This window comes from Myotis davidii, unplaced genomic scaffold (assembly GCF_000327345.1).
Source record: "Myotis davidii unplaced genomic scaffold, ASM32734v1 scaffold436, whole genome shotgun sequence".
Lineage (NCBI taxonomy): Eukaryota > Metazoa > Chordata > Mammalia > Chiroptera > Vespertilionidae > Myotis > Myotis davidii.
This window is the reverse complement of record NW_006292604.1, coordinates 1,884,601-1,912,554: the sequence shown is the minus strand read 5'-3', so window position 1 is coordinate 1,912,554 and position 27,954 is coordinate 1,884,601. Positions and strand designations below refer to the sequence as shown.

At 45.5% G+C, this 27,954-nt stretch overlaps 1 protein-coding gene across 1 annotated transcript; it reads left to right on the top strand.

The window, feature by feature from the left end:
- Window positions 1-1,028: 1,028 nt before the first annotated feature.
- Window positions 1,029-27,100, top strand: SETD7 (SET domain containing (lysine methyltransferase) 7). The gene is made up of 7 exons (XM_015565517.1): window positions 1,029-1,163; window positions 5,447-5,648; window positions 8,892-9,081; window positions 14,028-14,109; window positions 15,854-15,971; window positions 17,341-17,498; window positions 21,520-27,100. The coding sequence occupies exons 1-7, from the start codon at window positions 1,045-1,047 to the stop codon at window positions 21,698-21,700; spliced, it is 1,050 nt and encodes a 349-aa protein (XP_015421003.1). The 5' UTR covers window positions 1,029-1,044; the 3' UTR covers window positions 21,701-27,100.
- Window positions 27,101-27,954: the final 854 nt, after the last annotated feature.

Here is a 27,954-nt window from a genome sequence, read left to right as displayed (position 1 = left end):
GACGGCGGCTCGGGTGGGACAGTCGCCTGGGATGGGGAGCGTGAGGATGCAGCGGGGGTTCGGGGGTCAGGGCTGCTCTCCTGGACGCTGAGCAGAGCCCTGCGGCTCTCGGGCGTTTTTGAGCGGGGAGCTGCCCAGCAGCCCCGGGTCAGGGAAGAGGAAGCGCTGGAGGTTTAGGATTTGATTCCAAACATCCGGGACCCAGAGGAGCCCAGGACTGTGGATGAACCGGAAGTGGTAGCGGAAAGGTGCGTGGAGGTTTAGGAAGTAAATGAAGAGGACTATTTGGCTATTATTAGGTTCACGTCAACAGTACCTCATTGCTTTTTGGCAGCTCCTACTGGGCCGTGCTGAAGAGTCAGACTTAAGCGTTGTTTACCGTTTAAGCATAAGGTCCCTTTAAGGCGACGGCACCTTCTCTGGCGCCTTCTCCAGGTCAGACTACTGGCGGCACTGGAAGCATGGCGGACCCTGGAAGCATGGCGGACACGGACCTGTTTATGGAATGTGAGGAGGGGGAGCTGGAGCCATGGCAGAAAATCCATGATGTCATTGAGGATTCTGTAGTTGAAGATTGTAATTCAGTGGATACAACGACCACAGTGTCTGTGAGCCAGCAGCCAGTCTCAGCGCCAGTGACGTTCGCTCTCTATGCCTCCTTTGTTGGGTACCTCTCTATAGCCACCACCGTGGGTAGCAGCGGGGCACCGAGCAGCGACAGTTCGAAGAGGCCTCTCCTCAGTCTACCTGCCGATGACAATGCCGAGAGGAAGCGGTGTCAGCAGCCGATGTATAAACGGCGGCTACTGGTACGGGGTACCTCGGCCGCGGTAAGAAGCCGGCGGTATCGACAGAACATGTCTGAAGCACGACGATTGGCAGAACGGGAAAGAAGACGGCAGCGTCTACAGAATATGTCAGAAGAACAACGAGTGGCACAACGTGCAGCGGCCGCCGAAAGAAGCCGGCGGTATCGACAGAATATGTCTGAAGCACAGCGATTGGCAGAACGGGAAAGAATCCGGTGTCGCCGACAGCAGGCGTATGAAGAACGATTGGCACGTGAAGAACGATTGGCACAGCGTGCCGCTGAGGCTGACAGCAGCCGGTCAGCGCCGGGCACCACCGGGACTGGCAGGAACAGCCTCCATAGCGGAAACTAGGTAAACGAGGATGCAGTTATGGAACACGGTTGTGGTGGAATGTAGCACATGTGGTGTCACATGTCCATTTTGCCTGTCCCGAAATTTCTCCCAGGAAATGGAGTTATTTGTTGCTTTCTCTCGAGTTCGAAGAGCGTGTGACGTTCAAGTTGTAAATACTTCGTCACCAGGAAAATTAGTCAAGCACTCTGAACTGTTTTTACTCTTAATGTGGTGTACACGGAGATATTAGAATAAGGTTAATCAGCTTATCAGTCATTGTTTTTATCAGTTGTTTTTTACATCATCTTTTTGTTGTTTTCATTTGTCTGTTGTTGTGTCATGTTATTGTTTGTTAATGAATTTATATATTCTTTTCATGCACATTTTACCAATTTTCTTTCATCTCTGACACTTCTATTGTAGAGAAAGGGTGAATAGCAATATTAAAATATTTCTTCTAATTAATTTCCTTCCAATGTGCACTGAGCCACTAGTATTGAGATATTTATAGGTGAAATGATATGATCTAGAACTCGTTTCAGAATAATATGGGCACCAGTAAGTGGGTAGAAGGTATAGATGAAACATGATTGGCTAATTATTGAAACTCAGTGATGGTACGTGGGATTCATTATAGTGTTCTATTTTTTACATATATTTTAACTTTCCTGTAATCAAACATTTAAATTTAAAATATATATAGTCAGTAAGTTGCCAGTATAGTTATCATAGGTAAAACTTGTTGGAATTTTTTATCTGTCAACCTCTGTAATCACTACTCTGCTGGCCTAGTAACTGTCAGGGTCTAGTCCACTATTGGGCTCTCAGATTCTCGGAGACTGTGAGACAAACCACTGGTGGCCCATTAACAGCCGCCTACATACCCCCTCTTCTGGTTTTGCTTTGTAGCTAACTGCAGTGACTCCATTCGCCAAGTTGAACATACAGTTCAGAGGAGTCCATCTTATTCTGGTGACTTGAGGTCAAAAAGTTGAGGCACTATGTGCTTTTATCTTTGATTTAGGTATATTGGCTCCCCCAAATTTTCTGTCATTTTTTAGAATATTTGTAAGTTAGAAAATATAGTATTGAGAATTTTTTTAGCCAAATGTAGTATATGGAGGACTTAAAAACATTTACAAAATTGCTTTTCTCACAAATGAAAAAGAATGTAAAATATTACAATAACAATTAGCCCAGTTTATTAGTATGTGTTTATTAATATTTATTCATGAATGAGTCATTACCTTATTAAGTCATCATTTTTACTTAATGCTGTTGACCAGGTCTTTCCTTTATCAGTCTTGATGACATAAAGAGAAAGAAGGCAACCTATCAATCTCTGTGTTTCCATACCTAAGACCATGTTTGTTTAGAGAGTCTTCTGCATTTCTAAGATTTGACGCACTAGGAAGAGATGCCATTCTTTTATATATATATATGTATTTGTTGATTTCAGAGAGGTGGGGAGAGAGAGAGGGGGAGGGAAGGAGAGAGGCATTGATGATGGGAGAGAGTCATTCATTGTTTGTCTGCCTCCTGTGTGCCCCACATTGGGGGTTGGACCCCCAACCTGGGAATGTGCCCTGATTGGGGAAGTGAACCATGACCTCTTGGTTCATAGATCAATGCTCAACCCCTGAGCCACACCAGCCGGGTGAAATGCCATTCCTTAAAGTCTCTGTACTTGCTGAGTTAATGCTTATTGATGAATATTCCTCTTATAAAAAAAATTAGGTGATAGGGACGGGCTAGAAGGGGTCAATGGAGGGAAAGGGGGGAATATATGTAATACTTTAAACAATGAAGTGTTTTTTTTTAAATAAGGTGGGTTAGCAGCAAATTACATTCTGACAAAATAGGTGTTACCTAGTTAAAATATGGTGTTCTTGTTTTTTGTTTTAAGAAAAACATGTTATTTTATTTGTAAGAAAAATAAACTTATATGTTATTTTGTTTTGTTGGAAAAAATAAAGAAACCTCTCAAGATTAAAAAAAAACCACAACCCAGGGTACCCAGTGAAAATGGCATCTTATCTAATAAAGAGGGAATATGCAAATTGACCACCACACTGTAACATTCAAGATGGCTGCGCCCACAGCGGAGGCAGAGTTCCCGGTTGCCTATGGAGTATCCTTTTACTGGGCATCACCTGCCTGTTGTGTAGAGTGGGAGGGGTTAGAAATCACAGGCCCTTTCCCCTGGAGGACTTCTTGACAGGGAACCTCAAGGCGCACCCCCCGCCTTGGCACTGTGCCGGAGGACCTGAGGCCGCATCCCCCGCTCCAGTGTCGGGCCGGGGGACCTCAGGCCACACCTCCTGCCCCGGTGTCGGGCCAGGTGACCTGAGGCCACGTCCCTGGTCCAACGGAGCTTGACAGGGAACCTCAGGCTGCACCCCCCACCCGGTGGGGCTTGAAGAGGGTGGGGCTGGCTGGGTCTGGATCTAGCCCAATGTGGGTGGGGCCGGCCTGGTCTGGGTCTCGCGCAATTTCGAGGTGCACGCGGGTGGGCGGGGACTTGACTCTGGGTCCCGCAGGGTTCCCCAGACTCTGGCAAGAGGAAGATTTTCATATACATTTTACTAATTTTCTTTCATCTCTGACACTTCTATTATAGAGAAAGGGCAAATAGCAATATTAAAATATTTCCTCTAATTAATTCCCTTTTAATGTGCACAAATTTTGTGCACCGGGCCACTAGTTTCAGATAAACAACATATTTTAGTGTCACCATGTCCCATTCAATATTTGGGATGTATGTTTACTAGAAATGTATTCGTTGTTTATCTAAAATTCAAACATAACTGAGCATCCTATATTTATCCCAGCAAATCTAAAATGAAGATCAAGGATGAAATAGTTTTCTGCAATATTTATTGCATCATTATGTCAGCTTATTAGTTATCCTTCACCAAGGTTGTGTGTTTTTTTTAAATTGTGGGGAGTCTAGTGACAGTCAAATCTCATTAATTCCAACTTTGCTGATTTGGAATTTTTGAAGGCTTATTCAAGGGTTCTGCTAAAGTGCACCCATTTGTCATTCACAGTACAAACAAACCTGAAAGAGAACTATTTATCTCCTTGGGAGACTACAAATAGTGTAATTACAATTTAATCAGAGGCTATAGTCATTTGGACTGCACTTTTCATTTAATAATTATAGATCATTCTGTCATCTATTAAAGCAAGACAAGACTTTACCAGGCACAGTCAGGTGCAGCTGCCTCAGCCCCCACAGCCCCTTGCATCCTACCTATCACGGATACACAGTCCGTTGGGCTCTCTAGATTCTAGAACCTCACACAATGCTTGCTACTTAGAAAGCACCCTATAAATGGTTGTTAATTGCATTCATGAATGAATGCTAATGACACATGTTAAAATAATCAAACTGTCTTTGTTGCTAAATATCTTACATTTTAAATTCAAAAAAATGATTTGAGTTGGTCTCCCCCCTTATTCCAGAGTTCAGTTCATAAAGGGATTCTTTGGTAAAGGTAGTTTCATTGCACACTGGGAGGCTAGCACTGAGAACATGCTATTGAAATTCTGCAAGTGTTTTATGAGGAGAGAGAGAGAGAGAGGCACTTACAAAGTCATCCTGAGCACCCTTCTGAGCATTCTTCTAGTCTAGGACCATGGGTCTCAAACATCACCAGGCTGCTAATGATGTTGGCAAGGTTTAGCCTGCGGTTTTCCTTACTTGCCCCCATTTTTCATGATCATGAACACACACACACATGCACGAACGCACAAATACATTCTGTATATCTTCCAAAGAGATGGAAGGGGATTCTTTTGATTGGATCCCAAGTATGGCAGTCACTGACAAATGATACATTAATAATTTAAAACAAACATGTAGACATTAGCACATTCTAAACCACATCTGTAATGTTAGAGACCACTATATACAAGCCAACTGAAAGACCCTTGAGTCTACCACTCTTGAGGCAAGTGAGGCCTGAGTGGCTTATACGTGGGCCAGAATCTCTATGGCCAGGCAATGGTCGGCATCCGGTCTTGGAAACTTACTCAGATGAGGCTTGTTCTCAGCCTCCACCTGTGGCTTCTTTCTTGTCCATCTCCTCCAGCAGAGAAAGGAGTGATGGGAACCCGGAGACTGGGAGTGAAGTCTCCCTCCCTGTTGCTAATCCTTCACAGTCTTTTCTCTAGCAGTGCAGCAGCTTTCAGGAGGACAAGCAGAGTACAGGTCCGTGGTTCTCAGATGTGATCCTTTCTTTTTGGAGAGTTGAGTCATGGCCTGATGATCCCTTTTGTTTTCCCTTCTCTCTCAGCACCCTGGAGGGGTATTACGTGGATGACGCCCTGCAGGGCCAGGGAGTTTACACCTATGAGGATGGGGGAGTGCTCCAGGGCACCTACGTGGATGGAGAGCTCAATGGTCTGGCCCAGGAGTACGACACAGACGGGAGACTGATCTTCAAGGGACAGTACAAGGATAACATTCGGCATGGACTGTGCTGGATATACTTCCCAGTAAGCCCTGCTACTGCTCATTTTGCTTTAAGACAGAGCTTTGACTCTTCACAATAAAGAGTCAAATGTATTCTCTACGTAAGAAAATGTGAAGCTGTGAAACTTGAGAGCGAAGCCAAGAGTGTGGGAGCTGCGTCCTCTCACTGTTACTCCCTTCTGACTGAGGTTGTTGGCCCTTCCGTCTACTAGGAATTCCTTTTCAGCATTGTGTTGGAAAAGAGTGATTAATCGTGATTAAAGCAAGTTGAGACAAATTGGTTGTATTATATCATTAATAAAGATGAAAATATATTATTTCTTAAAGCCTTTGATACAGTATAGAAAGAGATGGTGGAATATTCCGCTGTTGCATTTAATTTTATCCCATTGCTCAGATGTCAGAACTAATCCAGCAATTTCTCATCTTTTTGGAGTTTACTAAAGCAAAAAGATGTGGCAAAATCCTTGGTTGGGAATTAATACTCTTATCTGTTGTTTGCATTTCAAATACCCCATCTGCTGTTGGTGAGTTTCCAGAAAATTGTTCAGAAAATAGACCTTAGGAAATATTTCATCTAATGTTTTATTTTGTCCAGAGCTTCAGTCAAAATACATGTTTTTTCTTACTCTGAACTCTACCTTCTTATGATTAAAAGGTATTCATAGAAGTTGTCTGTTACATGTGTAAGAAGAAAAGTAGTCCTGGCTAAATCTACTTACACATTATTGTTCTTAAAATGTAAGTTATGTTCTAGAAACGGGGCATAAGGAAAAAACATGTAAAATATTGTTTTTATAATTACTGAAGCCTTTACACACGCTCTTCGTAGGACCTGCAACAGATCATAAGTCCTTTAGTTCCTGCCTAAAGCGGCAGGAAGAGGACGTGGTGGAGGCGCTTGTCCCGTAGAGAGACTAACGTTGTCCTGCTTTGGGAGGAGGCAGAGTGGGTGTCTTGCTGCGATGTGACAAGGATTTTTGAAGCCAGGGAAAGTGGACCGCCCTGCGTGCGGATGGGTGCAGGGAAGAGCAAACTATGGATTAGCAGATTCTCCTGCTACCTGTCATTTTACTCGTGACTGTGATCAGTTAAGTCCCTAGGGGACATCGAAGTTGCACTAAGTGAACAGGTCTACCTGACTCCATGCAGTTGCATTTTGAAACCTAAAGGTGCAGCTATATTTTAGCCCTATCCTCTTATTAAATGCCAAGAGAAGACCCTGCCTTCGGAGCGAAGCCCAGGAGAGTGACAAGCTTGCACAGGAACTTGGTTGACACTTGCTTTCTCTCTGGTGTTGGTTGGCAGTGGAGGGTGCTAATCCCACCCCAGGCCTCTAAGAAATGGGCATAAGTGGCAGGGATGTGGGCTTTATTATGGCAGCGTGGGATTGGAGGTGTGGTGTGGGCTTCCGCCTTCCCCTCTGAACTGAGCACATGGATCAGCCACAGACAGGGCAGCTAGGAAGCTATAGGTCTCCCTGGGGGAGCAGGACCTGCCTGGGGCACTTCCCCAAGGGGAGGGGGGCTTGATGTTGTTAACCCCTTACCCAACAGCAATATGGGTGTCAAAGGGTGTCAGAGAAGATGAGCCATTGAGCAACACTCCCTGACACAGCAGAGGAGAAAGTTCTGGTGACACAGTCCAAGCAGGAGCAAGGGGAGGAAAAAATAATGATTCTCCCTGCAGTATTTATAAGCTCACTCTAAGGACAGTTTCTTTCAAAATTTTACCTTGGAACAGTGATGCAGAGTTTTTAATTAAAAATTCATAACCCCTTTAGGAAATAAAAATCTCTGCTTTATCAATCCAGGAAAAAATTCACTTGCCTCCAAAACCAGATGCTTAAAGCATTTAAGAGAAAAAATGGTGAGACCCTAGCAAGACAGAATAAATAGCAATGTTGGCTTTTATTCATTTCGGCCTGTACAAAGCACGAACACCCTAACACCCGTCAGCTCAGTCATCACCAAAAGCCTGAAGAGAGATTTTGCAACAAGTATCATTCTCCTTATGCTGGGTTGTTAAGAAGTGACTCGGGAGGAGAAAGAGCAATACTATATCCCTAATGCACCTTCTACCCGGGAAAAACACTTCCCAGTACTGTTCTTTGTATGGAAGTGCTGGGGTTCGTTTTTTTAATTCATAACCTTTTTTCTCCAAAGAGCAATTAGGCTTCAGGGAACTGTACACCATGTCCCCAGCATTACGTCCTCCCTCTGGCTTTCGGTCAGAGCAGCATGGGGGTCATGCAGAAGTCACCCTACATCACTGACTGTGGGTGGCTGCTCCTAGAACCTCCCAGTTGGGGAAATAACCAATGTCTGGCATTACTGTTGTTATATCAGACCCACCAAGGTCTTAGATTTTCAAAGTCACCCCATCAGGACCTTCTGAATGGCAAAAAAAAAAAAAAGAAAGCAAGAAAAGAAAATGAAAATCTCCTACACCTTTAGATTATTTTTTAGATTTTTGGGGTATCCCAGTTCAATTCTAAAAGTATTTATGGATCCCCTACTGTGTCCCTGGCACTTACCAGGATGTAGAGTTCTGACAGCCTCTGCCCTAAAGCATTTAATGACCCTTAAGAAGGGAGTAAATGGCAGTTAAAGAGGACGCACAGCTGGCTGCTCTCTGGGAAGGAGGCCCCCGGGAGCAGTAAATAGAGAAGAATGGGGGAACGACAGTGATGGGGAAGCAAGTGCAATTTCGTTGATCTTTTTTCACTCTTCTAACTCCAAGTTATCCAGAGGTCCCTTTATTTATCTCTTAGAAAACGCAGCCAGCTCTTTACTCGTGTACACTAAATTAATTCTTACGTACATTTGAACTAAAGATTTTCTTAATTGACCAGAAATCCAAAACTCAACATTGAGGAGTGAGATTGTATGGATAGTAGATAAGACTCACTGCATTCAATAATGACCCCAAGTAGCACTTAGTTCTATGTCCTTTCATTGCTTGTAACTAATATTACAAACAGGGCATATTTGGTTCTTCGATAACAGACCAAGATGGAGGCTCCGTAACTTGTCCCAGACCATCCAGGTGACCCAGCCTCTGCCGCTCTAACTCGGGCTTTGCACCTTTTGTTCTCTGGGACTGGATGTGTTTCTCACTCATGTGAAGAGCTCTGTGTCCTTAAACCGGTGGGGTCCATATTCGTGCTATTCACCAAGGGGGTGCACAAGAGAAATTTCTTGAAACGAGTGTCACATGGATCAATACTCTATGTAATTTTTCTGGATTTTGGTTTCTCCCGTCAGGATGGAGGCAGCCTGGTAGGGGAAGTAAATGAAGACGGGGAGATGACTGGAGAGAAGATAGCCTATGTGTACCCGGATGAGAGGACTGCACTGTACGGGAAGTTCATTGACGGAGAGATGCTGGAAGGAAAACTGGCTGCCCTGGTGTCCACTGAGGAAGGCAGGCCGCACTTTGACCTGATGCCTGGAAGTAAGTTGAATGGGCCCCAGGTGGGCTGCCCTACTGCCAAAGCAGGTGGTGAGGGCGGGTTTGAGAGAAGTTTGTTTCTTTGGTCCACTCAAATGGTATATTTCCAACCGCGTTAAGTTATAAGAAGAAAAAAGCAGACAAGATAATAAATGTGGGCATCAGTAGGCCTCAATAATCAGGTATTTATGATCTGAAGAGATTCTCTAAAGGAAAGTTGTCAAACATAGAAATTCTAGCATTTTGTATTGAGGTCCAATTTGAGTTGCCTTAAATGTATCATTTTTTAATCTTTGTTTTTATGTTAAGTTAAAAATTAAGGCCATCTGAATGCAATGGGAAGGGTTGGATCTTAGTACAGAAAAAGGACATTAGTGGAAAAACTGGTCAAATATGAATAAAGCCTGGAGTTTAGTTAATAATAATGTAGCTATGTTGGGGTTTTAATTTGGACAAATGTACAGGGTAACATTAAAAAAAAAATTACATTAGGAGAAATAGTGAAGGGCATTGGGAACTCTCTATACTATCTCTGCAACTTTTCTGTACATTTAAAATCATTCCAAAATCAAAAACATTTTTAAGAGAAGCGGTAATCTTTGAACTTCAGATCCTAATATCTGTGCTCTTCACATATGTTCTGAAAGGAGACAGCATCCTAATGTTTAGAAATGAGGAAACTTGGGCCAGAGGATCCCACCCAATTGGTGATGTAAATTTTAAAACTTCAGAAGTGGCAGCATTTTTAGTGGCAAGATCCTTGAACTTAAGAGTTACTTTATTTGCAAAGAGGGTAAAGGGGGTCAAATATATGGTGATGGAAGGAGACTAGACTTTGGATGATGAGTTGCAGACCTGAAACTTACATAAAGTTATTAACCAATATTACCCCAGTAAATTTAATTTAAAATTTTATAAAATAATAAATAATGACAATGGGGAAATGTCACCTAATTTGAGTCTTAGCTCCAACATTTACTGTATTATATTCTTGGGGAAGTTATTCTCATTTATCTTTTCAGAACCTGTGTCTTCATTATAAAATACCGATCTTGGCACCTACCATAAAATATCATAATGAAAGGTCTTGTTTTTACATTCTTCTTGGTATTAGTAAGAAACAGATTTTGGGAAGCGAGAGTGATCATTCTCAGGGGAATGATGGTTTTTCTTAGAACTTGTGGTTGCAAATAACAAACACCCTCATCAAACCAACTTAAGGCAAAAAAGGAGGAGGAGGGGGAGAAAGAAGGAAAGAAGGGAGGAGGAGGGGGGAGGAGAGTAGCGTTTGCTGGCAAGGTCTGGCAGGCCTCAGCTCTTTTTTAAAAAAATATATATTTTATTGATTTTTTACAGAGAGGAAGGGAGAGGGATAGAGAGTTAGAAACATCAATGACAGAGAAGCATGGATCAGCTGCCTCCTGCACACCCCCTACTGGGGATGTGCCCGCAACCAAGGTACTTGCCCTTGACTGGAATCGAACCTGGGACCCTTCAGTCCGCAGGCCGACCCTCTCTCCACTGAGCCAAACCGGTCAGGGTCAAACCTGTCAGGGCAGGCCTCAGCTCTTTAAAGGACTGTTAACAGCTTGGGTATCAGGAGGGTCAGGAACCAGGGCTGCTTTGCACAGGTCTCTGATGTTCTACCACTTTGTTTCTCCCACTGCCTCATTCAGCTACATTTACTAAACCATGGGCTAGCTAACCGATAGATCTTGGATCTTGTCTGACACGGTCTAGTGGCCATCTGGCCCAGCAGTTGGGGGAGGGAGAGTAAAATGGAATGCAAATCTCTCACCTGAAACACTTCTGGTCTGCCTCCCCCCTGACCTCACCACCATACCTTTTCTCCTTAGGCTTCTGTAACCACAGGCTGCTTCTGGGTCTCCACTGGGTTCTTGCTGATTTCCTTATTATGCCTCTGGCTGGAACTTCTTCTCTCCATGTCTTCTCCTCTGCACATAGGAATCCCTGTCCCTGGCTAGTTCCTGCTCCAGCTTCAAGTCTTGGCTCATCTCTTAGAATTAATGTTTGTCAAGACAATGAATGGCTTAGTCTAGTGGTAGGCAAACTGCGGGTCGCGAGCCACATGCGGCTCTTTGGCCCCTTGAGTGTGGCTCTTCCACAAAATACCAACTTCTGCGCACGGGCCACAAAGCACGCCCGCACGTGGTATTTTGTGGAAGAGCCACACTCAAGGGGCCAAAGAGTCGAGTGTGGCTTGCGAGCCGTGGTTTGCCAACCACTGGCTTAGTCAAAGGCCCTAGTGTGAACTATAGAGGAGAGTAGGAGCAGTAAAGGATGCCTTTTGTCTGCCTGGAGCAGCCGTGGGCAAACTACGGCCCGCCGGATCCAGCCCATTTGAAATGAATAAAACTAAAAAAAAAAAAAAGACCATACCCTTTTATGTAATGATGTTTACTTTGAATTTATATTAGTTCACACAAACACTCCATCCATGCTTTTGTTCTAGCCCTCCGGTCCAGTTTAAGAACCCATTGTGGCCCTGGAGTCAAAAAGTTTGCCCACCCCTGGCCTGGAGCATCAACCTGTATAAGGGAGTGAAGGAAGGGATGGCAAGGGTTGGAAAAGGTGGCACCGACTCCTTGAAAGCAGGAAGAGATGTTACTCCTGCCTGTATCGGCACAGCCCCTAACACAGTGTTTTATATGTAGTTGCACTTGGTCTGTTTGTGATGAAAGTGTTAGTCCAAGGAAAGGAAATGGAAATTTGTAAGAGGATATTTGCACAGTGGAACACATATTCCAAAGAAAAGTGGTTGGGGTTTTTTTCCTTTTTTAAACTAACTTCCTTTAATGGAGTGTGTGCTGGCCCATTACCAGCACACTCACAGAAGTGTGCTCTCAGATACCTGCCTCGCCTCCCCGTGCCCTGCTTTTCCTGCAGGGGTCTGCCCTCGCAGGCTGCATGTCCCGGGCTCCTGTGCCTCCTGCTTCTGTCTGGGTTTGGCCACAGAGTCACTGGCTGGGGACACAAGAGGGAAGGGAGCAGGAGGAAGCCCTCTCTTCCCAGAGGTGTCTCTAGCAGGGTCCTGCCTCCTGATTCCATCGTCTACCAGGAAGGTCCCAGGGCTCTAGCTTCCTTGGGTTACCCTCCTCGCAGGCTGCATGTCCCGGGCTCCTGTGCCTCCTGCTTCTGTCTGGGTTTGGCCACAGAGTCACTGGCTGGGGACACAAGAGGGAAGGGAGCAGGAGGAAGCCCTCTCTTCCCAGAGGTGTCTCTAGCAGGGTCCTGCCTCCTGATTCCATCGTCTACCAGGAAGGTCCCAGGGCTCTAGCTTCCTTGGGTTACCCTAGCTCTAGAGCTCCAGGATCCCCAGCTCTAGAGCTCCAGGATCCCCAGCTCTAGAGCGATCCCCAGCCCAGCTCTAGAGCTCCAGGATCCCCAGCTCTAGAGCTCCAGGAACCTCAGCTCTAGACCTCCAGGAACCTCAGCTCTAGACCTCCAGGATCCTCAGCTCTAGACCTCCAGGAATCTCAGCTCTAGACCTCCAGGAACCTCAGCTCTAGAGCTCCAGGAACCCCAGCTCTAGAGCTCCAGAATCCCCAGCTCTAGAGCTCCAGGAACCCCAGCTCTAGAGCTCCAGAATCCCCAGCTCTAGACCTCCAGGAACCCCAGCTCTAGACCTCAAGGATCCCCAGCTCTAGAGCTCCAGGAACCTCACCTCTAGAGCTCCAGGAACCCCAGCTCTAGAGCTCCAGAATCCCCAGCTCTAGGCCTCCAGGAACCTCAGCTCTAGAGCTCCAGGAACCTCAGCTCTAGACCGCCAGGAACCTCAGCTCTAGAGCTCCAGGAACCTCAGCTCCAGAGCTCCAGGAACCCCAGCTCTGCGTTTGTTCCTCTGCCTTAGGGTTGTGGCTTCCTGCTCTTGGCAGTTTCTGGGCTCCACAATGCCGTCTGGCTTCTCAGCACTTCCATCCTCTGTGTAACCATTTCCCTGAACTCATCTCTTTCTTTGAAATATGCAAGTGGTCTGCTTCCTGGTTAGACACTGACTAACTGGATTGTTTTCTAACTTTTAGTTTGAGACATTAATTTGGGTTTTGATTGTGTTTAAAGCACACACACACACACACACACACAGAAAGAGGACCTGGTGACCATTGGGAACAACTAAAGAACTGTTTAATGGAATTATTTGTGATGCCTTAGTCCCTAAAATAATTGACTTTGCAGGAGCAAGGCCTCTCGTTCCAAAACTTGTTTCTTTCCTCATTAGCCTTTGAAGCATCATGTCTTCGCTGGGCTCCAAGAGGATCCTCTGAGGCTAATCCTTTGCAGGGAACCACTGTTAGTTCTAGGATGGCTGTTAATTCCAGGACCACCGTTTCTGGAATAAACTACTACCGTATTTTATCGTCTTATACGCCGGCAAATACGGTAATTGGCTTCTGAACCACTTTAATAGAAATAGGATGACTTTGTAAATGCTTCATCAAAAGCAGTTCTGCTCTTCTTAATTCTGGTGAAGCCAAATGTTTATTTTTAGTGAAGGAGGCAATTGCCAGGGCTGGGTGGCTGGATTCTACAGACTGTCTAGTACGAAGAAAACCACAAGAAACTTTTAAAACCATTATCCAATCTGATCTGACCAGAGAGTTCTCAAAATTTCACAACAAAGCATTTTCTTTATTAAAATACTTTCATTACAGAAGTATTTTTTAAACTATTTTAATAAAGACATTCCAAAAGAAAAAATAGCATTTACTAGTAAGAGATACCTGTGATGGCTATTCATTAATACCTGAAACTAAAACTTAAGGGCAAGTCTAAAAACTGTCCATTTATATTGAAGAATTTCATTCTAGTTGGTATAACTTGAATAGCATTTTTTGTTATTTAACTCTTTCCAATCCCACGGATAGAGAGAAATGTTTTCAATGTTTTCCCTTGACTGTACCTGGCCTGACATTTTGTTTGCATTTTAGGTTCCGTGTACCACTTCGATAAGTCGACTTCATCTTGCATTTCTACTAATGCTCTTCTTCCAGACCCGTATGAATCAGAGAGGTAATTTTCTCCTTGTGGTTTTAATGGCCCTGTTTGTGGGAGGTGAAATAGCCCTTGTGATGGGAACCCATGACCCTCTGTGGCTCGCTGCTCAGGCCGAGTTCCTGACCAGAAAAAAAAAGTTCATATGTTCTAAGGAAGAGTGTTTTTATTCTCATTTAGAACCTGTCCCTGTAAGAGCATGTCTCCACCCATGAAGCCCAGAACAGCCCATGTGTCTGTCCTAGAATGAAACCTCTCCATAGAGAGGCACTCGGGCCAGGTGGCCAGCCCTGCCCTGCCCAGGTGTCCCCTTTCTCCCTGCTCTGGTGTCACAATTTGTGCTGCAGCCGCATGCTGGCCCCTCGGAGAGCATTCACACTGTTTAAAGCTTAGCTTGGCCCAGGACCAGATGCCCTCTTTTCTACTCAGCCCAGCTGAGAGGGTGGGAAACATAACACAATTTATTCACTAAGGGAGAACAGGAGCGAAACAAAGAAAATATAAGAAGCATAAAAGCATTCCAGCCTATAAACTACAAGTGTCTAAAGCTCACTCCCAGAGTGTGAAGTCCTGCTCCATTTCCTGTCTTGTCTAAACTCAGTTTCTAATTCTTGGTTTGACTTCTGGTGCCTTGCTTAGGGTTCGTACTCCCTAGCAACTGGCCAGTTGATGAGTAAGAGCACCATCTGCAGGTGGTTCTCTTTTGGCCTCCCTTTTTGTAAATCTGGCTTACAAAGCATGTTTCCATTCCACTTCTATTCTGTTCCCATCTCTCAGAAATAGGTCTTTTCCCTGGTTTAACTGACAGGGCTGACCCCACAATGTCATAATGAATGACATGAGGTTCTGGCCCATTTACAAAGGGAAGGGTTCGGTCACTTGTTAGCTCCGAAACACAACAGCATATTACCGTATGTATCAGTCTATTTTGTTACTGTCATTGTGATGCTGCTGCATACTGATATCCTCAAAACTATCAATGGTTTATGGATGTAAACCTTCTATTTTGCACTCGTGGTTCTGTAGCTTGGCTGAGGTTCAGCCACTCTTGACTGGGCTCAACTCAGCTCAGCCGGACTAGGCTGGACTCCAAGTTTCAAGTTGGGTTCAGGTCTGCTTCACGTGTCTTCATTCCAAGACTCGGGCTGAAGGAGCAACAGCCCCCTGGGCCATCTTCTTGAGGAGATGATGGAAACTCCGGAAGAGGTGGGCAGAAACTTGCCATGCTCCCTAACACCTGAGACCTGGCATGCAGTCACTTCCGCCCACGTTCCTGTAGAAAGCAGGTCACAGCTAAGCTGTGGATAGATTTTATTAACTGTTTGTCACTCTTCCATATAAAACATTCATCTGGGGATTTAATTTAAAGTCTTTCCCTCCTATTTAGCTCTAACAAACTTGGGTATAGCTTAATTAGCTTTGGGAAATATATATATATATATTTGTCCAAGAAGAGAGTGAAAATTGACCTTAACTAAAAAAATTTAAAATTTTTTAAAACTTATATCATATATCACAACAACCCTCTTATTAGAGAGCAAATTTTAAACACCATTCTCAAGAGATACATAAGTACCAGTTCTTCAGTGTCCAATGCCAGAATATTGTGGTTTAACTTTTCCTTTCTTCCTTCCTCATTGGATTACTATGAACTGATGTTTTGGATTCAGTGGCCATATGATATTTTGGTGGTTGATGTAAGGAGTCCATCAAAGATACATCAAACTTAAAGAATCATTATTTGCCTGTTTTTACTCTTTAGGGTTTATGTTGCTGAATCTCTCATTTCCAGTGCTGGAGAAGGACTGTTTTCAAAGGTCGCAGTGGGACCTAACACTGTTATGTCTTTTTATAACGGCGTCCGCATTACACACCAGGAGGTGAGTGAGGTAGAAGTGCAAAATCAACTTGATTGGTCCAAAGGCTTTGTTTCAAACTCCCTTAATTTTTTCATTAGTCCCTTTAACTGTAGTATTCACTAGAAATACAAAGGAACAAACAGGCTTTTTTGTAAAATTGATTGGATATTGTCTTATAGCAGTCTTTGGATTGCTGTAACAAAAATACAGTAGACTGGGTGGCTTATCAACAACATACATTTATTTCTCAGAGTTCTGGAGGCCCCAAAGTCCATGATCAAGGTGTGAGCCCACTTCCTGTTTCATAGAAGGCCTCCTTTTTTCTGTCACCTCACATGGCAGGAAGGATGGTGGATTTCTCTGGGGTCTTTTATAAGGGCGCTAATCTCATTCATGAGGGCTCTGCCTGCCCTCATGACCTTATTACCTCCTAATACCATCACATTGGGGATTAGGCTTCAATGAATTTGGGGGGACAACACAAACTTTCAGATACAGCAGATATTTTCTTCCTTATATCGAGCCTTAAAGTTATTTTTTTAAACTCCACAACTATTTTATAGAAAGTGGAATGTGTCAATAAGATAGTAAATGCTTCGTACTATTTTTCAGTGTCTGAAAAATTGCGGTCCATTTGGACTCTGTCAGGCTCTCACTTCTGACCTTGGGCAGGGTGCTTTGTACGAAGACCCCCTCCTCCTGTTTGTGCAGAAGCGATACAGTGGCCTACATCTAGCCAGGAAGGGTTCTACTGCCCCCTGCCCCCCAAAATTTAAAAATAAAAAGTTAAAGAGTTGAATCACCTCCTTTAAGACACAATCTTTGATATAATTCCCAGATTTCATATTGTTTGTTCTTATTTCTTCACTTTACAATTAACTTCCTTAAGTATCTCCCTAAAGACAAAAAGTTTAATGCTCTCAGCACAGCTGTACTCTACATCCTGACTTGGATGAAGCGTATGGGACGTAAGCTCTTATGGTGGTGAGGTGCCCCCTTGAAAAAAGGCTTCAACTCTGCTTTGTTTGGGCAACTTAAAAAAATAAATGGATGTGTGGAAACTTGAGTTTGCTGGTGGTCTTTTGAGGTAGCAGGTTTCAGCATGCCGTGAAAAACTAAACATAGGAACATCTGGTCATATTTGTGTGTCTTTGTAAGAGACTTTCCATCCTTCTTTTCATATAAGATAAGGGAAAAATCAATAAATAATAAGTTGAGCTCTCTGGTGATGGCCACGGATGCCTTTTGCACCATCAACACCAGAGCAATGCCTTAGGCTCTTTTCATGTTCCTGGCACTCAAACCAGGAAGTTTCAGGGCAAGTGAGTCAATATCTCTGAGCTTTGGGGAGAAAGGTCCTCTCTGATGCTCACTTGCGTGGTTTTTGCAGGTTGATAGCAGGGACTGGGCCCTCAATGGGAACACCCTCTCCCTTGATGAAGAAACGGTCATCGACGTGCCTGAGCCCTACAACCACGTGTCCAAGTACTGTGCCTCCTTGGGACACAAGGCAAATCACTCCTTCACGCCAAACTGTATCTACGACATGTGAGTATGACAGCCAGCTGCTGGGCGCTCTGTGCCTCAGGCCCTGAGTCAGGAAGGCATGTCACAGGTGTGCCCAGCCCCAGAGGGGGCTGCTCCCTCAGAATACCCGAGGGTCCCGTGCCCAGGGCCTCACGTTTCTGACTTGAAACTCAGAATCTATATCACCACCCTTTGGCCTGGGCAGGCAATGAAACGGAAAGTGCTTTGAAGAGGAGGAAGACTACGGAAATACTGTATTTAGTAGTTGCTGTTTCACGGTGGCTTTTTTGCTCTTCGTTGTCTCATTCTGGAAAATTAAGGAGAGTGTCATTTGAAATGATAGTAAAAATTGAAATTACTCTGCATAATGGAGGGTAGGGAATGCTTTCATGACGTGAAAGGAAGGAGAGACTCCTAAGCGTAGGGCACGCACGAGGTCTCGGTGTTATAAAAGACCTGTAAAACCAGAGCCCCTGTTATTTGACAATAAAGAGGAATGAAGTATTGACAAATACTATGACATGGATGAGCCTTGAAAACATTATGCCAAGTGCAAGAGCCAGTCATGAAAGACCATTTACATGAATTGTCCAGTACGGCCCAATTCCTAGAGACCAAATGCAGGTGAGTGGTTGCCCAGTGCTGGGGTCAGTGGGGAGAACTGGGGCTTGATGCCTACTGAAAATGGGGGAGCTTTTTAAAAATGTGATAGTGGTGATGGGTGCACCACTGAAAACCACTGCACTGTATACATTAAATGGGTGAATTTTATGAGATGCAAATTATATCTCAACAAAGCTGTTGGGGTTTTTTTAAATCAAATAATCCTACCCTCCTCTTGGGGTTTGACTCCTCTCCCAACTGCTCAGGGGACCTCTTCTTGGAAACCTCTGTTGACGGGGAGCTTGCTGTGATCCATAAAGGTGGCTGTCTGGACAAACAGATATTCTGAAATTAGTTTGGGGGCTCTCTGAATGAATTTTATTTTATTTTTTGAGCCCAAATAGGTTTCCCTGTAACATCAGCTCTTGTCCCTAACCGTCTCCCTTTCTGGTGCAGCGTGTCAATCTCTCTTCCACATAGTAGCCCTACAAATATTTCAGTAGTTTTATGTTCTCCCTGAATGTTCTCTTCCCAGAGTCGTGTCTCTGACTGTTCCTTAAAGGGTACAGTTGGGATTCTCTGTACCGTCGTCACTGCTGTCCTTGGCTGAGCATGAGAATGGCAGCTCTTCCTGGGAGCCAGGGCGCCCGCCACGCCCTGCTCCTCTGTAGCTTGCAGGCAGTCCCTCAGCCCTCCAGCTTGTTGACGTTAACGGGATCAGATCACGTGCATTTAACCTACAGGAAAATTGCCAGGATTTGACTGTCCCTTCTTACATCCCTGAGACAGCTTCAAAATTGTTCTGGCTGTGACTTGCTTTCCTTGGCAGTCAGCAACAAGTACTGAAGCTACAACTTCTTTTTAAAGGGCAGATAGAAATGGCAATGCGTGTGTCATGTGAAATGAAACTGACACTCTTATTAACTCCAAGGCTTTCGCGGCCAACATGAATTAGGCCAAAGCATCGTTCCAAGCTGCACACAGCTTAACAACAACCCTTTAAAGCAGTGGTAACAACGATAATAAATGCTACTTAGACTGCTGTTTTAAAACAAATCAGTTCTGTGATTTCACTGCAAAGATAATTTTTTTCACCAAAAAAGAAGAGGGAACAGGAGACAAGAGAAGGAACCATTTGTGCAAAATCAAGTCCCTGTATTCTTCAGGGTTATTTTTTCAAGCCAAATGTGACCAATTAGTTATTTAGGGCAGAGAGACTCCCTGAAGAACAATCAAATATAAAAGTCAGATACTGATCCACGGCATTCATTTGTTTCTAAACTCAGTGGCATTGTTATGCACACTCGACACAAACAAAACGACGCGCCTCTGTAAGCTGTTTGAACCGTAGTCGGGTACAAAATGCCCAATGGACAGTCAAGAACTACTTTCCTGGCTGTAAGTACAGGTGACGTCGAGAAGGGGCCAAGCGGCTGTGCAGCTAACGTTTACCACCACTTGCTCTAGGTCAGCGGGTCCTCCCAGGAACTGGGTGGGGCAACTCCAGTCACTGTCCCAGATCCCCGACAGGAACCGCAGGCCTCTGGGTCAAAGGAGTTAAGAGTTCTTGTCCGTTGTGTTTTAGTACCGCCTTGAAGAACCAACAGCTGAAGTTGAGTTCTTTCTTTTCAGTCTGCCCATGTTCTACTCTAAAAATAATGATGGTGAGCAGGAAAATGAAAAGAGGATTCCAAGAGAAGTCATAGCTGCTCACGGGATATTTATCCTGCACCAGAACATTAACTAGAACTCCGTTTCAGGAGTATTATTTTTTTTTAATATTTTAATTTGAGACAGAGTTGTGATTTTAATAAGGAATTCTTGAATTCCTTGTCCAGGGGTCTGCTCTGTGAGGGAGTACAACCTGAGAATTCTGTGCATGTGCACATGCTTATGCACATCACACGCTCTCACACGTGCACAGATTCTTATGCACGTGCACAAGCTCTCACACGTGCAACAAGTTCTCACACGTGCATGCTCTCACAGGTGCACAGGCTCTCACACGTGCACAGGCTCTCACACGTGCACAGGCTCTCACACGTGCACAAGCTCTCACACGTGCACGGGCTCACCATAGTAACTAATATCAGTTGAGTCCTCACTTTGTGCCAGGTACTGTGAGGTGCTTTAGATATGTGACCCTACTTTGTCACAACATCCACTCATGTCGGGTAAGGATTACTGCACGTGAGGAAAGTGAGATTCAGACTTAGAGCTGAGCTATCCAAGAGGAGGCACGAACATGTGTGGAACCAGGACTCACGTTAAAGTTTTCTGACCCCCAACTCAAATGTGCTTTTCGGAAAATATGACCCCTGAGTTGGGTAAAAGTAGGGGACCCATCGAATGAGGTTGACATTGGTCCTTTTAACCACACACATGATGTCCTTAAGCCACAGCCACACTCCATTCCCATCACTGACAGAAGGAACCAGCCAAGGACATAATCATGACCAATGTGCCAATCTGACTTTAGGTCTAGAAACTTCTTTGATGTCTCAATGCCCTTTGTTCAAAATGTGACAGTAAATGCATGAGACTTTTGACCAGATGCATATAAAAACAAAGCTCATTTCTCTTTAGCTATGCCCCACGCACCCCCATTTTGGGTTTCGGCAGCTGTTAGGGGAGTCCACTGCTTATTTATTTCCTGTCCTGAAGCGAGCTGGCGGGTGAGCTGGGTGGGGAGCCTTGAGAGAGGACCGTGATACGGCGAGTCCTGCCTCTGCTTCCGCGGGACTCGGTCCATCTGGGATGAGAGGCTGCCCCTCGCAGCAGGCTCTCGGGGGAACTGTTACACAGGTGGCAGGGAGGCCTAGCTTTCCCGCTCAGAGAAATCTTCATCTACACGTTTGCTAGAAAAGAATACGTCCTCTATCTCTATGGGGTGGAGTACAGAGCTTTTTATTTTGGAAATCCACAGGGCCCTTCCTTATAACTCCAATGCCCTGGTAAAGCCGCCCCTGCCCTCCGCCAGGTACAGCCAGGTAATCGGTGGTACAGGCCAGGTGAGCTGAAATGCGGGCAGGCTGCGCTGGGTTCGATTTCTCATTGAGGACAGACTTTTGTTGTTGACTGTGAGTGTTGGTTTATAAGTACAGAGTGCCAAATATGCTCACAAAGGAAGATAGAGCAGTGCTTCGGAAACTCTCACGTGGCTGGGAATCACCTGGAAACTTCTTTGATGTCTCAGTGCAGGCCTTTGTTTAAAAGAAGACAGTAAATGCATGAGACATCAAATGCAGGTGCCAACCCAGCAGGTCTGCATGGGGCTGAGGCTCCCCTGTTAGCGCCTCCTGGGTGACCTAGGGACCCCACGTTGAGGACCTACATGTGGTGTCCGGGAGGAGCACGTGGGAGATTCCGCATCAGCCCCCACACCCCAGCCTTTGTTTCTAACCTGCCTGGGAATGACTGTGCACATCTTGATGTCTAGGTTTGTCCACCCCCGTTTCGGGCCCATCAAATGCATCCGCACGCTCCGAGCAGTGGAGGCCGACGAGGAGCTCACCGTGGCCTATGGCTATGACCACAGCCCCCCGGGGAAGAGTGGGCCCGAAGCCCCCGAGTGGTACCAGGTGGAGCTGAAGGCCTTCCAGGCCACCCAGCAGAAGTGAAGACCAGGCCTGGGCTTCAGAGACCTGGAACAGAAACTTGGATCTATGCACCTTGTTTATCCAACTCCGGGACAACAGGGACTGCTCGTGCTGTGACATCACACATCCTCTCACTCTGCGTTCGCAACCACCACCTTCTCGCATACTAACTAGGTTTGACTGTATTACTCATACCGGATTTAAAATTAGCTAGCCTCCCAGCGGCGTCCTTCTGAGAGGCATTGTGGAGCACTTGACAGAGACAGCAGGAGGTTCTTTGGTGGTTCAAGTCTAAATCTGGACCACGTTCAGAGATGCCAAATGATTAGACTGAAAAGGGGAAAGGGGGCTTTTGTGTCGTTTCTAGTCAGTGGTTTTTCCATGATGTTTTTTCCTGTGGCCAATGCAAAGTGTGCCGTCACCACGCCTGCAGATGGGCCATGTGGAGGATAGAGAATTACTACATTTTTATCCTCTAAATGTAGTATAATTTGCCTTTTAACCTTTGATCTGTATCTTGCAATAGGATGGCTTTGTTTTTTTTCCCCCCCTAGCAAACAGAACCCCACTTTTGAGCCATTTCACCCCTCAGTCCTGTTCCCTATCTTAGATACCTTTCACAAGGGAAAACTCCCAAATGGATTTTGTGTCAGTGCCAGTGTGTAGGTCTCTCTGGCTCTTTCTATATCATTGTTTCATTATTATGTCCTAATATTAAAGTACTGGCTCATAGAGCCGGGGTATTATTATAGAATTATTATTCTCGCATGTAAACAAAGATATCTTTGCATTAAGATGTGAGAAGAAAGAGTTTACTTTGTTTGCATTAAGTTTATGGAAGAGTTGTACTATATATATATTTTAAGAAAGAAGAGAGGGAAATTAGTATTTCTAAGCAGTAACTGTGGCGATTTTGCAATATCTTCAGTAGCGTTAGCAATTCTTTTCTCTGGGCATACACATTAAATGTGCATAACATAGAGCAGCCGGCTTGTGCACAGTGCGCTGAATTCAGAAGTCAAATAGCAAGCTTGAATTCTAACACGGAGTTCACAAGTTGTCTTGTTTTTGCTTGTTTTTTAATCGCTGCTGTTAAGAGAGACATACTGATCACTAGGTACAAATCAACCCTTAATGCTAAAACTCTTCATCATGGTAATTCCAAAGCACTTACCTGCTTCAGAGCATTGTGAATTCAGAGTAGCACCTGTATAGTTTTAAAGCAATGATATCAATAGCCTTTCAGCCTTTTTGCAAGCCATGTGTAATAAGGAGAAAAAAAATTGTTTTTAGTTTAGCTAATTAGGTATATTACATAACTGGGATTGCTCTGACTGAATTCGGAGAGTTTGGGGTTTCTGTGAGCGCCCTCACCACGTGCGATAGCTGGGTCTTCCCTAGACTCCCCCACAGGGCGGCTGGGAGGTCTGCCGAGCAGCAGTGACTCAACCGGCAGCTGTCACCTGACCATTTTGGTCCCAGCTGTCACCTGACCATTTTGGTCCCGGAAGGTGAATGGAGCCTTCCAGGCTGTAGCTGGTAGTGAGCTCTGGCTAAGGAGAGCAGGTTTGCTGGGAGGAGAACAAGAGCAAAGAACCCAGCAGAAGACAGTCTGATAAGTTCCTGTCCGTTACGCGTTGCTCTTAGGAAGAATTGCCCAGATGTGCCTGACCCAGGCTCTCACGGCCTTCGGTGCAGGCAGCCCCTGGGCATGGGACTCAGCCTTCCGGGCAGGGACAAAAGCCGCCCTTCCTCTTGTGTGCCGGCCAGGCTTGCGGGGGCTCCCTCCCCAGCAGGGCCGGAGCAGCTGGGTGGCCAGGTTTCAGGGAGATAAGCTGATGGTCCACATGAGAGGTTTCGGGGCTGCCAGAAAGATGTCCCACAAAGGACCGAAGATGCGTTCAGATTCGAAGGCACCAGGATAGGATCGCTTCTATTCTGTAGGAAGAGGCCGCTCTGTCAGCTGACAGACTGGCGGCCTTGGGACTTGTGTTCTGACAGGTGCTTTCCTTCCAATGGGTCCCCACGCGAGGGGGTGTCAGCGGGAGAAAGGTGGCTTTAATGAACCCCAAGGGGTTGTGCTGTGGAGTCAGGTCAGGGAGGGAGGTCAGGGAGAGGATGGTGGGGCCACACCTCCGAGGCAGCCACCCTGGGAAGGACTTCATTCCTGAGACTGCAAGGGGGTATGATTTCTGTCCTATGGGCTACTCTAATTACCCCATTCAAATGGGACTTTTCTTCTTTTTCTTTTTTTTTGTGATGAAAGGGATTGAAGAGTTGTAAGTAGTGAGTAACCAACCATCCATTCATTACGTATTGGGCGAAAACACTCAGCATCTAAAGCCCCGCAGGAAACAAACCCAGCGGAGCCTCTCTCCGTCTTTCTCCCCCCTCCCCTCGGGGTCTGCTGGCTCTTCTCCTGCCCTCTCCTTCCTCTTCCTCCCCCCTCTGTGGCAAGGCCTGGTGTCTGCGCACCTACACCCCCAGCCGACCTCCCGCTCTCCCCCTCTCTCTCCTCTGTGCTCGCAGCTCCTCCCTGGAGGTCTCTCTGGCTTCGAGCGCCCTCTGTGCAGGCCGCCCCGTCGGTGTGGACCTCTCTCCATTGACCCTGTGTCCCCCTCTGGCTCTGTCGCTCCTGCTGTCCCCCTGCCACACGCACACACTCCCAGATGTGAGGCTCTGTCACAGGGGAGAGCGGGAGGAGGCTGGGGTTCACCCTGACCTGGAGGTAGGAACAGAAGTCGAGGGAGTTGACGGTCCCTAAGGAAGTAACTGGTGGGTAAGCCAGGGCTGTTCCCAGTTGGAGCCGAATCCTTACATCCGCTGCGGGTGGAAACGCGTCAGAGCCTCCGGGGCTGGTCGTATCCTCAGCGTCCTAATCACAGCAGGATAGGGGATGATCCCAGGTCGAGGGGAATAAAGAAGTCACTTTTTGCTCGCCCCCAAACCGGCCGGTGCCTGTGGGTGTGCAGCCCGCCGGGTCACGAGGGGATTCGCTCAGAGCCTCTCAGCCCAGCCCCTGCATGACCAGAACTTCCCTCAGCAGCTTTTCTGGGGTGAAATGTTACCTTGTGTTAGTTAGGAATAGGAACTCATCCGTGGGAGGATGTCCCCAAATGGACATCGGGACGGACTGACAAAAACAAGTGTAAGAACTGAATTTCCCACGCAAAGAAAGGATGGAATTACGAGAGCAGGCCAGGAAGACTTGAGTTCGGTAGGACCTGTTCTTACGTTCACGGCTTCGTGCCTGGGCTGCCTTATCCAAGGCCTCTGTGAACCTGCCGGGGGCTGCGGTGAAGCTTCTTTGCCCTCCGGAGGTTCTTCATGCTTGAAAAACGATTTCCTTCCCACCAACCATCAGAAAAGGCCCAGGTGGAGGCCAGGTGTCACCATCCCAACGTGCAGCTGTAACTGTTAAAATGGCAGGAACTGTGAGAGATGTGGCACTTTAGTAACTTCCCTTTTATATAGAAAAGTTTCAGCCACTCACCTGCAAAATGCATTTAAGATCTGCCAAGAAGGTGAAGGTGTGTTTTGCTTTGCTTTAAAACAGTTGCCTCAAGTTTTTGTCCGAAGAGCAGTGAATTAGAAGCCAGACATTTTTCCTTTTAGAAAAAAACGAGCAAAAACTATGTTGCAAAGCCGATGGTTGTGATGTTTCTTTGCCACAGATCAAAGGTTCACAAAATACATTAAACCCACATCTACTTGAGGTACCTTGATAGATTGGGGTTTGTTTGTTTTTTCTTTGATCTTTCCCTTTAGGAGGTGGAGCCTCAGTGTACCTTTTTTAGTTTAAAAAACTCTAAATTTTAATGGTTTTATTTTGCCAAATGTGTGCATACAGACTCAAAGCAATGAAACGATTTCAAGCCATACAACCACAAGGGTGGGAACCCTGTTCACAAATTTTAATGTGTTCGTATGTAAATAGATGTTTGTATGAAATATTTTCATGGTAGAATGACTATATTTAAATGAAGCTGAATTATTCCAGTGCTGTTTAAACAAATTACAAATTTTTTTGGTGAGATTTATCTGAGTCTATTGAGATACAATGCAGATCAATTTTGATTTTTAAAAATCAAAAGCCTACAATTAACTCTGACCCGAGGCAACTTCCCTGCGTAGTTGCACCTGAAGTGTAGAGCTTGTAGGCTTCCCCAGTGCCTCAGCCCGCCTGGTGTAAGTTAGGTGCTCCTGGAGGTGTGTCCACGCTTCAGTGACATCACTCCTGGCCTCGGGGGCCTGGGGTGAGTTCAAGGCATTAGAGACACTGGTGCATTTTATCCAGAGCACAATTTCTTTGCAGGGCAGCAGAATCAGAAGCCAGACGTGGCCGTGTGAACCTCAGAGCTGGGTTTTCTGGCCACCGCCCACCGCCACCCTTACTGCCTAGTCACCCATGTCAGGGAGGCTGCCCTCAGTGGAGTTGGGGTTCAGACCCCGGGGTGGGACTTCACGGTGTTGCTAGCAGCCCCTGCCTCCTGACCTCCACCTCGCAGAGAGGAAGGGGGAGGGCGCAGCTGGCAAGGGGCCCATTTCTCAGCACAGAACCTTTCCTGTCTCAGCTCTGGGAGACTATGCACGTTAGCACCAAACTTCCAGCCAGAGAGAGACGTCCTCGGATCACGCCAATCCTTGCTTCCTCGTCTGTGACTTCAAGACCAAGACCAGTCACACCCCTGGGACATACCTCCCAGCTCCCCTAAAACACTCCTTTACAATGGTTTTCAACTTGAGTGGGGTTTTTCTTTTTTCTGCTTTGGTCCTGAATAGAATGACATGACCAATTTTATGAAAAAATTTCACTGTGTATACTAGCAATATGTCCACACACGCCACTGTATCTTAACATTGGCTTGGTTACATTTTGGGTCACTGTAATTAATCTTGATTCATGGACTAGGAAATACAGGGACTACGTAATTCCTGCTTATCACAGAAGAAATTAGGCTTGTGATTCTGAGCTCCCTACTTCAGAAGTTTTCCTCCTGGTTTTCCTACCTTCTCTTTTTATTGCATTTATGAGGTTGTGAGGTATGTTTACGGATTGGAAGCCAGGGGTGCACTTTCAGCATTTATTGCAACCAAAAGTTAACCCCACCACAGTTAATGAGCATCTATGACTGGTCTGCTGTGGAATTTGAACTAAATCTATAAGCCTTATTCAATATCTATAATTCTATGATTTTTTAAAATTATGGGAAATTAATGAAAGATGTTTACATGAATAATGTTTGCCCTTACTGAGTTATGAATGAGTTTTTTTGTAGTGTGTCTGGGTGCATGTGCAAGAGAGTAGGAAAAATGTTTCTGAAACAAAACTTGACAAATATTTGTAATGAAAAGTAAATTTGAAGATTGCTATAATTGCGCTATAGAAACAATGCAAGTATTAAACAAAATATACAATCATTGCCAGTGTCTTTCTTTGGTCGTCAAGGGCAGAAAGGGAATAACGGTTTTCATATCACCCATCCAACTATATATTTCGATTACTAAGCAAACTTTACATTTTAAGTTGCTTAAAAATATTACTAACCATTTCCCATTTTCAAAGCATTGTAGTAAGACCTGAGGAGGAGTATGGAAAGATTAGGAGTTTGTTGTATATTTGTCATGACTCCACATACACCCATAAATACAGAAAAATTAGCAAGATCAACCCGAAGCGTCTCTGGTTGATGACATAAGTGTTAAGGGTATTGAACGTAAATGAGATGATCAGGGAAACTACCTGGCAGACGGGAATACAAAACAGTCACACCGGCCTCACTGGTCCCGCTCCCTGCACCGGGGAAGCCAGCAAGCAGGTCACACCAGCTGTGTGCCACACATTGTCGAGGCGACGGCTCGTTGAGCGAACCATCTAGGTGGCCTCCCCTCAGATGACCGGCTTTGGGGTCCTGCAAGTGTATCTAACTGGGCACACAAAGCATTCTCCAAATAGTTCACATGAGAATGACTGAACTAGAGTGTCGTTTTTTTAAATCATGTTCTCAGTTTGCTCATTCATTCAAGACATATTTCTCAAGCTTTACCACCTGGCAGTCCCTATTCTAGGCCATTAACAAATCAGTGCACAAAAACAGTCCCAACCAGCCAGGAAGTGACAGGCCAGTGCTATGGAACAAGAAGGGGGCGGGGGGGGGGGCAGGGGCTGTTGGGAGAGGGCTGTAGGGGTGAGATTGGGAGACCTCACTGAGAGGAAAGAGCCCAAGCTGGGGGGTCTGGGGAAAGGTTCTGGGTCCAGGAGGAGCTGTAAGGAG